Source organism: Dryobates pubescens, chromosome 11 (genome assembly GCF_014839835.1).
Source record: "Dryobates pubescens isolate bDryPub1 chromosome 11, bDryPub1.pri, whole genome shotgun sequence".
Classification (NCBI taxonomy): Eukaryota; Metazoa; Chordata; class Aves; order Piciformes; family Picidae; genus Dryobates; species Dryobates pubescens.
In genome coordinates this window covers 5,199,106-5,212,533 of record NC_071622.1, presented here as the reverse complement: position 1 = coordinate 5,212,533, position 13,428 = coordinate 5,199,106, and the positions used below count along the sequence as shown (strand labels likewise).

Below are 13,428 nucleotides of genomic sequence, written 5' to 3'. Positions count from 1 at the left end.
AACACATATCCTGCAGCAGCTGATTCAGAAAGACATTATACACATCATCTCCCCTCGCAGCTGGAGCAGGGCCAAAGATACTCATAGTCTGTTCGCTTCATTTGCTGTTATGCTGCATACAAAGGCTAGAGTGAGACTATTCAGACTGGTCAAAATTCTCTGCATGGCACTTCCTTTTTTTCTCCCATCCAGTTTTCACCTTTGATGAAAAACTGAAGGTTGCCATATTACCACATGATTCTTTCCTTCAGCTAGGAGAATTAAAGAGGTATCTCTGGACTTGCAAACATTATCCTTGTTTTTTTTCCCCCCCCCAGTGGCCTCCAAACTTCCTCATCCCCAACTTGAGTCTTGAATTCATGGCAACTTTTGCTGCCCATACCCAAAGAAAGACTCAGCATTCAGGCCTGCTTACACACTAAACAGACACCAAAATCTCCTGCATTGATGGGGAGGGAAAAACTGAACAGGACTTTCATGTCACAGAACCAGATAAGGCCAAAGTGGAGCAGCCAATCTTCAGAAGACTAACTTTTACAAAGCTGTAGTTCTGGGGAGGGAAACACAGATAATATATAGAAGGAATACTGTGGGGTATCATGACAAGAACACTGAATCTTATGGCTCAAGCACAGACAGGAAACCACAGCAACCTTCAGATTTCAGCAGATTCATTTTCAACCAAGGGCCTGGAAAGTATTTCTCAGAAAGTGCACTGCCTACTTGGGATCCATGTGAATATACCTACGTTCCTGAACTGCAGGGGGGAAGAAACTGCTCTTGTATGGGTCACAGGAACAGGTGAATACCAGGGCCCAGCAGCACAAGTACTCCATGGCCACACCACCTTCAGTGGCACAGCTTGGCTAAGTTTTACTTTTCACCTTTGGAAAAACAAAAAGAATAAACTAAGTGTACTGCTACTTGATGGAGAGCCTCAACACTTAGCCATAGCATAGGACTGTGCAACTAATGCCCTTTGAAAGCACTAATGTGCTAAATGGCATCGGGGACAGGAAGTTATCGGCGTTAATCCACTTCAACTGCTTTCACAGTTACAAGGAATAGAAATGTCTATATGCAAGACACTTCCTCTGAGAGTCCCCTTTCCTGAAGCAGAAGCACACAGCCTTTCAACATGCTTTCCCACTAGCATAATTGCTCACCAACTGCTCTCTCAAATCAATTATGTTGTCTCAGCATTAAAGGACGGAAGGCAGAGTAGACCAACTTTTTGTTTATCTATGCATGCTGGCAGGTTACAGTCATATGTTCTGCCATCTGTACTGCTAGCTTTATCCTTTAGCCAATCATAACAGGTAAAATGGCATTGGTGTAACTGAATCTGTTCGCTCAGTCAGGGAAGGAGCCAGAACAGGCATTTGTTTTCTCCCCTGTTCTGAAAGGAAGCAGGAGATGGACACTCTTGCCCTTTTAGAACATTCTGCTTCTCAATAGATGGGCAATATGCCCTGGTCTGCTAATGTGGGATCTGTTCAATGCAAGGCTGAAAAGGTTCCATCCCCAGGGAAAGCCTCGAACTGCCGATGAACATTTGGTGGCCTTTAGCAAAAACGATGCGATTTCTGCCAAGGGGATCCCAGCAGACTGGGAAGGACGGGCTCCAAATTAGGTGGGATTGTGATGCAGGAACTTCAGAAGGCCTGTACAGGGTGTATGAGAGGAGCTTGCTGACTAGCTCCAGTCTTTCCCCCTCCACAATCCTTTCCTATTCCTGTTTTTTTTTCTTAAATTACAAATAAGTTGGCAAATGCCAGGGCTGCATTCAAGAGAACCTGGAAACTTTCAAATGCACAGGGTGTGTGAGGATGACCTTTCCTCAGATACAAAGGCTGCTGGGCTAGGTGGGTTGCTTTTAAAATTCGACAGTATTAGGAGATTTGTGACTCAAGGTGCTGGAAACCACTTTGAAAGCTTGTCTATAGGTCAGTGTCACACTTTCTGCCCTTCTCAAAAATAAATAATTCAAAGGCAATTTTCAAGAAAACAATTCCCTTGTCCCAGATGGGACACTTTTAAATCAACACTCACATTCACCTTCCTCTTCAGTCCCTCTCCCTGAACGCTAGGGCATATTGCTCCCTCGGCCAGCTCTGTTTATGTTACTAAACAGCTTTAATTATTTAATAAGAATTGGCTGCAGCTGAAACCTGAGTTGATGTCAGATAGGAATGCCCAGCAGACATCCTTCAAGTGGCTATCTTAAGAGTCTGAAAGGAACACCACCACCTTGGTTAACCATGGAGGGGCTCAGCTGCTGTTTGCTTGGTTCTTTGGGTGTTTTAGGGAGGGGTGGGAGGCGAGCAGTGGGATGTCAATAGTTTCCTTTTGGCAACCCAGACCAAAACCCTGCTTCTCCGCAGCCCTGCCCAACCTTAACCTCAAAAATAGAATACAAATATTTGTTGCATAAAAATAGGCTTCGTTACAAAGATGAACACTGTGTATTTTCAGGTGAATTGCTATCAGGAGTCTAAAACAGTGCCAGAAACTTTCTGGTACATGTTTCTGTATATTTTCTCCAGGCTCTCTTCAAAGATGGCTCTGCGAGGCTTCCCCTTGTACGCAGCTGCACGCCTTGACCAGTAGTCACTGCTATCCAAGTGGGCAGCAGACTTCTGCTGCACTGGTAAACTGTCAACAGAAAGGAAGCAAGAAATAACAATCAGATCAAGACAAGGAGGTGGAATCAGAAGCACAAACCCAGCAGAAATCCAAACGCAGAGCTGCGAAACGCCGATCACCTTTCAGAAACTGAAGTAAAAGCTGCACTGCAGCTACTTGTAAGAAATGAGAGCAGCAGGTTATTCATCCCCACAGATTCTCCCTCGTTTATCTGAGTGCACTTGATGATAACTCCCCAACAGAAAGAGAATTAATTTTTCAAAGAGCACGCAGTAATTTTGCTTCATTTTGATCGGCAGTGTGACTAGGCACTAAGCCTGTGCAAGAGCAGCACAGTAGGATTTTTTTGTGTCCTTTGAAGGTTAAAATGTAACCACAAGCAGCTATTTCAATATGAAGACAATCCATCAGAGGTATATTAAATCACTGTGGTTGCAGCTGTAAAGTGCTCTATCGGAAGCATCTTGGATTAAGTATTCTACCAAATACATGATGATATAGTGGCAATCGAGTGTTCTGTCCCCACCCTGTCTTCTGTGCCCCTGTTTTAATCCTGAACACAAATAGAGTCTCATATTTCAGCTGCTTTGAGAAATTATTTCCTAGATCTGTGGAAGCCAAATTTGTTCTCTGAAAGGCATCCCAAAACACTGACAAATCTGAACTCCATCTCTCTAAACTTTGTGACTATTTGCCTTCTCTTGAAACTTTCGAGCAGAGGCTAGTGTGGGAGAATGAAATTTACATTTGCCTGCAATAAAGCATGAAGCCAGTAACTCCAAAGTCAGAAGCAAAAAATGACTACTGAGGTGACATTTTCCACATCTGCTCAGAGATTTAGGCACTTAAGACACTTTAAAATTAGGACTGAGTTATCTTCAGCCTTCCGTGAATGTTCTTAGTCTGGGAAATGAAACTGGAAATGTAAAGCTTACTGTGACCATCTTTGCTTAGGACATGGATTACATTGCACAGGGAAGCTTTACATTGCCTTATATAACTTATTAACCTACTATGGTGTGGAGGGTTGAAATTTCCCCCCCCCCCAACATGAACTTTGCTAGACCAGCTCAGCTGGAAGCAAATGAAAGCTGTATTTACAGGCCAAACTACGATCTACAGTGGAATGCAATGAACATGCACAAAACATACAGTGGTTACAACACTTACAGGTATCTACAATTACACAAACAACACAAGAACCCCCCTGGGCAAAGACCAGGAGAGCTGTCTCTCTGCCCCACCCCCTGTCCCAAAGGGAGAAAGAAGCAGAGAGAAAGTAGCAGTTAGACTTCACCAAAGCAATGCAGCCAAGGTCAAGTGTCCCTTCAGAGCATGAAGCAAGATGAGCTCAGAAGAGGAAAAAAATTCTTTTAGAATAGAATAGAATTAACCAGGTTGGAAAAGACCTTTCAGATCATTGAGTCCAACACCATCTAATCAACTAAACCATGGCACCAAGCACCCCATCCAGTCTCTTCTTTAACACTGATGACTCCACCACCTCCCTGGGCAGCCCATTCCAAGGGGCAATCTCTTTCTGTGAAGAACTTCTTCCTAACATCCAGCCTAAACATCCCCTGGCACAGCTTGAGACTGTGTCCTCTTGTTCTGGTGCTGGTTGTCAGGGAGAAGAGACCAACCTCTTCCTGGCTACAATCTCCTTTCAGGTAGTTGTAGAGAGCAAGAAGGTCTCCCCTGAGCCTCCTCTTCTGCAGGCTAAACAACCCCAGCTCCCTCAGCCTCTCCTCACAGGGCTGCGCTCCAAACCCCTCACCAGCTTTGCTAACCCCTCGTAAGCTTTGTTTTGGTACGGCCAGTTTTATAGCAGATATTTCTCCAGTGAAATTGTTTATTGTTATCTTTGTTTTTCCTTTCCACACCCAATAGTGATTTATTTACATTTTTTCTACTTTTTCTGCTCAAAACCTGTAGCTAAATTTTAAAGGCATGGCCTAAAACTACCACATATGGTCAAACAGGTGCTTCAAACTTAGTTCTCAAGTTAAGGTCAGTAAACACCTGTGACAAATGGAAATAAACCTTCCATCAAAGGACTCAAATGTACTTCTAGCTAGCTGCATCAAAACACAAGGTTTTCACTTTAAGAAAGGAAAATGGTGAGGGAAGAAGAGGAAGATGCAGGATCAGTCTTCCCAATTTGCATTCCTAAGCTTGCAGTGTCCCATGGAAAACAAAAAAAAGGAATAGCTTTGGCTTTCAGATTTCTTCCATTCAGACACCAGGGTGATGCCAACACATACCACATGAAGCTGCAAGAAGATCTCAGCGTGGCTCCAGTATTAAAAAGAGAGGAAGGCCACTTTCACACCTTTACAAAGGAGCTCCAACATTTAAAAGCAGTCAATAACATGAAGCAAATGGAAACCTGTTTTTCATCCAGGAGAGAACTGCTTCGCAGTTTGGACACAATGAAACCAACACACCAAACAGCAAAATCAATAGAAGAGTTATTCAGGCTTGTGTTAAATGTAGACAAGTCAACACCCTGGGGATCCATCAACAGCTGAAGTTTTACCTTCTCCCTTCTGCATTTCACGTCACCTCACTTCTGATGGAGAATTCTTAGGACAGCAAATAAGCATGGCACTAGAAGCAGCACTTGGAACTATGCAACCAACAGCCCTGACACTCTTTTGCTTGGAATCCATTTTCTGCAGTCAGCCTTGTGCTTGTCTTTTCTTCTACTGAAAGCTTAATCTACATGGAGACACTCTAAATCCAACCACTTTCACTGCAGCACAAAAAACCCCCCCAAACCTCAAAAGCAATAGTAACATTCACAAGTTCCTTTCTCTGGTACTGACAAAGTCTTGAAAAGAGACATAAGCTTCATTTTCCCCTCTTTTTCTTTTGAGGAGGGGGTGTGTGTGTATGCACTCCCATTAGCCAGCCCTTGCACATGAGATACTCAGCACTGGTGTGGACAAAGACACAGCCAAGCGAGAGAAGAGTCCCTCTCCTGTCTCAACTGGAAACCAGCTGACAGCCCCAGCCAAGCAATCTGGGAATTACACTCACAAATCATATTAACAGCAGGATTTCTGCACGCAACTCCCTGCTCTGAAATACCTGTCATCTGCTTTTGTTCCCTCATACATCTCCTTTAAGAGTCCCAGAAGTTCTTTTCTGAGTGAATCATATACTAAATATTTCACAAAACACGGACCTTTTCCTTACTCCCAGTGGTTTTCAATCATCTATCTGCTTTACTGCCAGCATTTGGTCGACAGTACCACGTCCTTCTGTGAACTCTGTCTCTGTCCTTGTATCCTGTTTATGAGCACTGTGGCAAACACTCGGCAATCAGACCGTCCTCCAGTCCTTTATGTCTCGCCCTCTGGTGAATGGGACTGCTGCTGCTGGCCTCTAAACCTGAGGAGCCGTCCTTTCCCAGCCTGAGTGCTGCATTTCATATCCCATCACTTCATGCTTCTGTAGTATTAGGGTTTGGTGGGGCTTTTCCCCCTCCCCCCCCTTTTTTTCCTCCATGGTCTGCCATTTCAGCGTCCACCTCACAGTCCCAAAGCTGCCACAAAACAAAAACTTGCACTTTCTCTCTCACAAACACATCCTACACAATTTAATTGCAGCAGCTGTCAGGACAAAGGATAAGGGAGCAAAAAGGCTACATGGAGAATACAGGAGTGAGCACAGGTATAGAAATACTAACAGCTTCAGCAGCAACTTCAAATACATGTGAAAATGTGACTAACTAAGAGCCCTTGCAAAGAGGATACAAATTTCAGGAGGTTGTTTTTTTTTAAGCCACCAAATCATTAACTTTTTTTGGAGCTTACTAATTGCAAGTGAAAGTTGAGTATGACACCCACATTGAATTACCCTCCTTTCAGTGGGGTACAGCAGTAGAGGATCAGCACTATGGGGTCATGGCAGAGAATTTAGAATAGAATAGAACAGGTTGGAAGAGACCTTCAAGATCATCAAGTCCAACTTATCAACCAATCCAACCCACCTAATCAACTAACCCATGGCACCAAGCACCCCATCAAGTCTCCTCCTGAACACCTCCAATGATAGTGACTCCACCACCTCCCCAGGCAGCCCGTTCCAATGGGCAATCACTCTCTCTGTGTAGAACCTTGGGCTGAGGGAAATACTTTACAGTAAGGGTGTTGAGACACTGGAACAGGTTTCCCAGAGAGGTCATGAATGCACCTTCCCTGGAGGTGTTCAAGGCCAGGCTGGACAGGGCCTTGAATAACCTGGTCTAATGGAAGGCTTGCCTGCCCATAGCAGGGGGGGGTTGGAACCAGATGATCTTCAAGATCCCTTCTAACCCAAACCATTTGATGAATCTATGAGTTGAGAAGCCATTGTATTGCATCATATTCAAAATAAAACCTTCTTCAAACTTTTCCAAAACCTTTCTCAAGACTTCTCAAACTCAGCACCACAGTCCAAAGAATTCTCTCTTAAGGAAAAAAAAAAAAAAAGAAAAGAAAAAAGAAAGAAGCCTTACAACCCCAGAAGTATTTTTTATTACTTACTCCCCTCCAGCAAGTACCTAAAACATACAGAACAGTGTGTGCATGCATGGAGAACATCACTATTGAAAACTTCCCCTGAAAACTGTCCAGAGAAGGGCCACGAGGATGAGCAGAGAGCTGGAGCACCTATCCTATGAGGACAGACTGGAAGAGTTGGGGCTGTTCAGGCTGGAGAAGGGAAGGCTCTGAGGTGACCTTATTGTGGCCTTCAAATATCTGAAGGGGGCCTACAAGAAGGCTGGGGAGGGACTTCTCAGGATCTCAGGTAGTGATAGGACTAGGGGGAATGGAATGAAGCTGGAGGTGGGGAGATTCAGGCTGGATGTGAGGAGGAAGTTCTTCACCATGAGAGTGGTGAAGCCCTGGGATGGGTTGTCCAGGGAGGTGGTTGAGGCACCGTCCCTGGAGGTGTTTAAGAGCAGGCTGGATGAGGCTCTGGCCAGCCTGCTCTAGTGTGGGGTGTCCCTGCCCATGGCAGGGGGGTTGGAACTAGATGATCCTTGTGGTCAGCCCTGACTGATACTATGATACCATGAATTCAATTGGTGTCTTTTAAGTAGAATATTCAAATAAAACCCTACTCATGTATGTAAAGAGTACCCAGAGTAAGTAACCTATACAAACCATGCTTTCAAGGTCTCAGATATTCAGGATACCCTCTGTAACGAGGTACACACTGCATCACTGACCCAGAGTATGTATATTTGCTGTGTTTTTTGAAGATATCTTCTCTTTTCCAGATACATGGAAAGAAAAGAACAAACCAATCTCAAATCATATCACCAATTAAACTTAAATTTATTTTTGCTCTCCCATAATTGGAAGAAAAGGTGACCAACAGCATACTTTTTTTAAGTGACATTTGCTCTCCAGTTCATAAAATCCAAAAAACCTACTGCCCTAGGACCATTTTTATGACCAAGTCTGGATCCAAAATCAGTGCTTTTGAAGACTCTACTGACATAGTGCCAACTAAGTTGAAAGGCATAATTATAGTTAGCTGTATTTTGCTTTTAAGTGAGAAAGGTTAGTAGGACTAACTCCTACAGAAGCCATTTCCTAGTGTAATTATTACATAGCTCAGAATAGGAAGAGACATTTTTAGCTAAATTTAAAGGGCAATATCATGAGTAGGTTCTGTCTTGGTCAGAGTAAAACTCCATACCTGCTCTGCAGTTCACTCGTGGACAAGGGTGCTTTATGCACAGATTCTCTTGTCTTAGTCAAGTCTCCTTTTGATGAGTGACTCTCATCCTGGAAAAAAACAGAAATCAAATTCTCATTACCTTGGTTTCTGATTACAATGATCTCATTTCAAAAATACTCTCTTTTCCATTTAGTAGGAGACTATTAAAGTGCTTACATTTCTTGGGGGAAAAAGGGACAAAGTGTAATGAGCCAAATGCCATTTATGAACACTTTTAATTAAGTTCAGCACAATTCAGCTAATAATTTTCAGGTAATAAACTGGAAAGCATTTCTAGACAGTGAAAGTCTAGAGAACTATGTAGACAGCACAAGCTTCAATAATCCCCAACAAACATGTTGGTGAAATGCTGGGAAACCTACAGTTCACTGCCTTCATTTTGTTTCTTGCAGGAAAGGGGAAAAAGAATCTAAAACTTACTATTTATTGGCATTTATAATGAGCTATTATGATCCATTTAATGCATTGTACCAGACAGAACCATTCCACACATCTGAGTGCTATCATGCTTACCCAACTTTAAGAAATATCTATGACACACTTAATGACCCTTCAGTGCTACTCTTCAAGCTGCTATAAAGTGGGCATACCTTCCAAATGCTGTCTAGACATTAATTAGCCCATATTCACCCTGTAAGGTAAGGAAGAAACAAAACATCTCATGTGAAGGGAGCCAATTGCTCACCTGAGAGGGGACAGTAAGAAATTCCACCACACACAACTATATTCACTCCACTCTGAAGAACAAAGATGCTACTTAAGAGGTGATACTAAGTGATGCTTTCAGCAGAAGCCAATTGCTGTAAGGATTAGTAAACAAAATAATCTTTCAAGCTATAGAAGAAGTGACTGGGGGAAAAAAACAACACTGTGCAGTAAAAGTAATCACACTTGCTGGTAACAGAAACCTGGGAGAAAAGACAGTAAATACAGTGGTAGATGGTGACAAGATGCAGAACCTGCATATTCCAGCAGGTGTAGGGATGAAGGAAAAAATAACACAATTTATTGTGGGGAAATACAAGGTAATAAGTATGTTTGTAAACAGGAAATCTCTCTTCCTTCAGCAGTCACAGGCTACAAAGCACTGAAGAGGAATCAGGGTATAGTGGCAAATAAAACTCTGCAGTATCTGCTGGAGGCAAATTGTGTTTTGGAAAGCAAAAAATGTGGGGAACATTACAGAATCACAGAAACACAGGATCACCAAGGTTGGAAGAGACCTCGAAGATCATCAAGTCCAACCTGGCACCACAGACTTCATGACTAGACCATAGCACCAACTGCCTCTTGAACACCTCCAGGGATGCTGACTCCCCCACCTCCCTGGGCAGCACATTCCAATGGCAAACAACTCTCTCAGTGAAGAACTTTCTCCTCACTTCCAGCCTAAACTTCCCCTGGCACAGCTTGAGACTGTGTCCTCTTGTTCTGGTGCTGGTTGCATGGGAGAAGAGACCAACCCCCTCCTGGCTACAACCACCCTATAGGCAGTTGTAGACAGCAGTAAGGTCTCCCCTGAGCCTCCTCTTCTCCAGGCTAAGCAACCCCAGCTCCCTCAGCCTTTCCTCGTAGGGCTTGTGCTCGAGGCCTCCCCCCAGCCTTAATTATGATCGTGTCAGAACATCACAGCAGACTGCTGCAGTGGACACCCTAAGGAACTAGCAGCAGAGCTCCAGTCACACTATTTTTACAGAGGATGATGGAAATAAAATTTTGGAAAACACATCTGGATGCTTCAGGGAATGGTTATTTAGCATTAGGCTCTTTGGAGTGAAACAGAGAGTTTTCAACCTTTCAGAGTTTGGAAGAGGAACAAGGCTGGAGCCAAAATTGACTCACCACATTGCCAGTATACTTGCTTTACTACTCCCTCACCTTCAAGATGACCCATTTACCTCATCCATCCACTGTGCAGCAATGCAGCCTAGATTTTGGGCCATTCAGAGAAGCACAACTAATCTCAGTGTATTTTATAGCACTCACTGGAAGCAGGTCAGCTGCTGTTAGCACAGCTTTCACAAGTTAGCTGTGCACCTACATTATCAAACACCATGAGACTTCTTTGTGACATCCTCCCATTGCTTTGGCTCAGTGGAAGAAAACAGAGTAAGAAAAATGGTCTTTTTCCAGCCTTGGCTGGTAGTTAAAAGACTGAAAAAACTTTCCCAATACCCTGATATCTGGATTTTTTTTAGGGCAGAAACATGAAATTTTTCCAACAGGAGAGCAAACAGAAGAAGACCATCTCTATTATTAACTCCTGTGAGCATTCAGCAAAGATTCAATACTGGAACTGACAATGTGCACTGACAGCCAACAGAGAGTAGCATGCTTGCAAAATTGTGTACATTTCATGGAATCATAGACTCAATAAGATTGGAAGAGACCTCAAGGATCATCAAGTCCAACCTGTCACCACAGACCTCATGGCTACTAAACCACGGCACCAAGTGCCACGTCCAATCCCCTCTTGAACACCTCCAGGGATGGGGACTCCACCACCTCCCTGGGCAGCACATTCCAATGGCTAACAACTCTCTCTGTGAAGAACTTTCTCCTCACCTCAAGCCTAAACTTCCCCTGGTGCAGCTTGAGACTGTGTCCTCTTGTTCTGGTGCTGGTTGCCTGGGAGATGAGACCAACCCCCTCCTGGCTACAACCTCCCTTCAGATAGTTGTGGAGAGCAATGAGGTCTCCCCTGAGCCTCCTCTTCTCCAGGCTAAGCAACCCCAACTCCCTCAGCCTCTTCTCGTAGGGCTTGTGCTCGAGGCCTCTCCCCAGCCTCATTGGTCAATACTACAGCAACAAGTGAATCCCAGCATGTATGTAAATCACTTTAGAGCAAAATGCTTTAAGCTATACAAAAAAAGTAAAGAAATAGGAAGAAAAAGATCAAATTCTCCTTTAGACATTATTAAATTCAGTAGTCTTTATGACTGTATGGAGAGACTGTGTAACGAGCCATCCAGCTCCCCTAACAAACAAGTAAATCCTTTATTGTGAAGTCACAGTCTGCTGGTCAAGGAAAGTAGTCAAGGACCACTGGAGATAGCTGAGATTGTGCAGACTTTCATTACATGTAGGTGCTGGACCATCATGAAATGCAATTTATCATCTTAAGCTCACTAAAACATCAGAGAAGCGTTTGACAGGATTTGTACCTATTTTGGAGTGGCTGAAACACAGACAAATGTGATGGGCATCATCTATTTGACAGGTGACAGCTCACAGGATCATAAAGTTCATAACAAACTTAGGGAGGTATAGCATGAACTACATTAAACAGTCCTAGCATGCATGAGAAAATGTTCTTTGGAGTTTAGAGCAAAAAGCTCAACAAGTAAGCTAAAAAATGAATATTGAACAGGAACAAGGATAGAATCAGATTGAGTGTGTGTGCAGGCAACACAAAGAGCTGCTTAGGATGGCTAAATTTGAGGAAATAAACAAATAAATATTGAATTTGGAACTAAGAGAGAGGTTTATCAGCCTGTCATGCAGCAGTAGATTGAGACAACAGCCTTCACATCAGCCCAGCCCTCTGACATGGGTTTACTGTAGTGAGTGGAGTCTCTGCATCCCAGCCAGCACAGCTCATACAGCAGGATACCTGCTATTTCTGTGATGCAGCATGAGGTGGGGAGACCAGGGCTCTCACACTCTCTATCATGCTTCCCACTGATAAAGCAAGCTATGTCAGAGGGGAAAGGTTGACATCTGGAGACAGCAGTAACCTAAAATTGCAGCAACATTCAAAAGCAGATTTCTGCCAACACTCCTTTTTCTAGGATGAAATACTGAAGCAAAAGATAAAGATGCCTTTCTCCACTTTGAGAGACTCATGTCTCTTCAGTGCAATCAGTAATATTTGTGTGCTAGATTGCCAGACTAGTTTAATTTCATCAGAGCTCCTCATCTTAATCTTACCTACCTCTCATCCTTATGTCCTTTTGTCTTACCTTTCATAGACTGGTAGGCATTAGCACCTCACCTCACCTCACCCTTAAGATCCTAAGTTATTTGCAGATGAACAACCTTGTTATTCAGTTTGTACAATGCTATAGCCAAGGACATCCTGTGCCACAACTGGGTTCCTCAAAGCTGCACTAGGAAAAAAAATGATCTGTCTAAAACCACACTTTAAAACACCATCCAGTCCAAGGACAACATATTCTGATCCTGGGCATAATCTTGTTAGCTGAAGAGCTCTGTTCATTGGAAGCCAGGTAATTAAGGGGAAAAAAAAGCACATGTGTGAGGAATAATATTAGCTCTACAAACAGCTGGACACAAGCAGCTGCTGATATGCAGCTGCACAACATGTTAAGCCTGGATGTTCTACAGATCTGTAACACATTTTTTGTTTAAACTGCAACTGCAAAACCACATATGAAAAAAAGCAAGCCACAATTGCTCTCAATAACCTGTGAGAGGTTTACCTACATCAGCTGTCCATAAAACTTACACATAGATCAGAGTGAAATAGTTCAGTTTATACACTGAATCCATATTTCTGCAATCAAGGCTGCTTCAGAGGGTAACATTACAATAAATCCAAGACTGCAGGCACAGCTCTCTTCCTCACCCACCTTGGAGGAAAGAAAGGATTTAGTTTGCATTCAAACTTACAAAGATGAGGCGCTGTCTGGCACTGTGTGTCCTTAAAATATCTTTCACTCTTTTATGTATCTCATCTCCATTTGCTGGTGAAGGCCAACCAGAACTAAATCTAGAAGAGGAAAAGCAAACAAAGTAAGTATTTTCTTGTGGAAAAGCCCAAACATACTTTTGTCCTAGATTGTTATTCTTTTGAAATGACTAAGCATGCATTACATCCTTCCATTTGGAACATATGCAATGTTTACATCCAATTCTTTTTCTCCTCTGGGGTACAAGTAAAGAAGCATTTCAGAGCAGTGCATAAGTGGTATACATCCACAATACCAACAGAAGATGTGAAACATAAGGAAATGTTGATGATTTTATAACTTGAGTAATATTGCTGTAATGTTTGTATTGTCCCTCCTGAATAGAACAAGC

General features: G+C 43.1%; 1 protein-coding gene across 1 annotated transcript in view; it reads right to left on the bottom strand.

The window, feature by feature from the left end:
- Positions 1-2,381: 2,381 nt before the first annotated feature.
- The window catches only part of SPATA6 (spermatogenesis associated 6), a 46,590-nt gene continuing 35,543 nt past the window's right edge, over positions 2,382-13,428 (bottom strand). The window contains exons 11-13 of the mRNA XM_054165448.1: positions 13,018-13,117; positions 8,344-8,432; positions 2,382-2,655 (exon numbers count right to left, since the gene is read on the bottom strand). Coding sequence (XP_054021423.1) covers positions 2,487-2,655; positions 8,344-8,432; positions 13,018-13,117 — 358 coding nt within the window. The 3' untranslated portion in view covers positions 2,382-2,486. The remainder of the gene's footprint in view (positions 2,656-8,343; positions 8,433-13,017; positions 13,118-13,428) is intronic.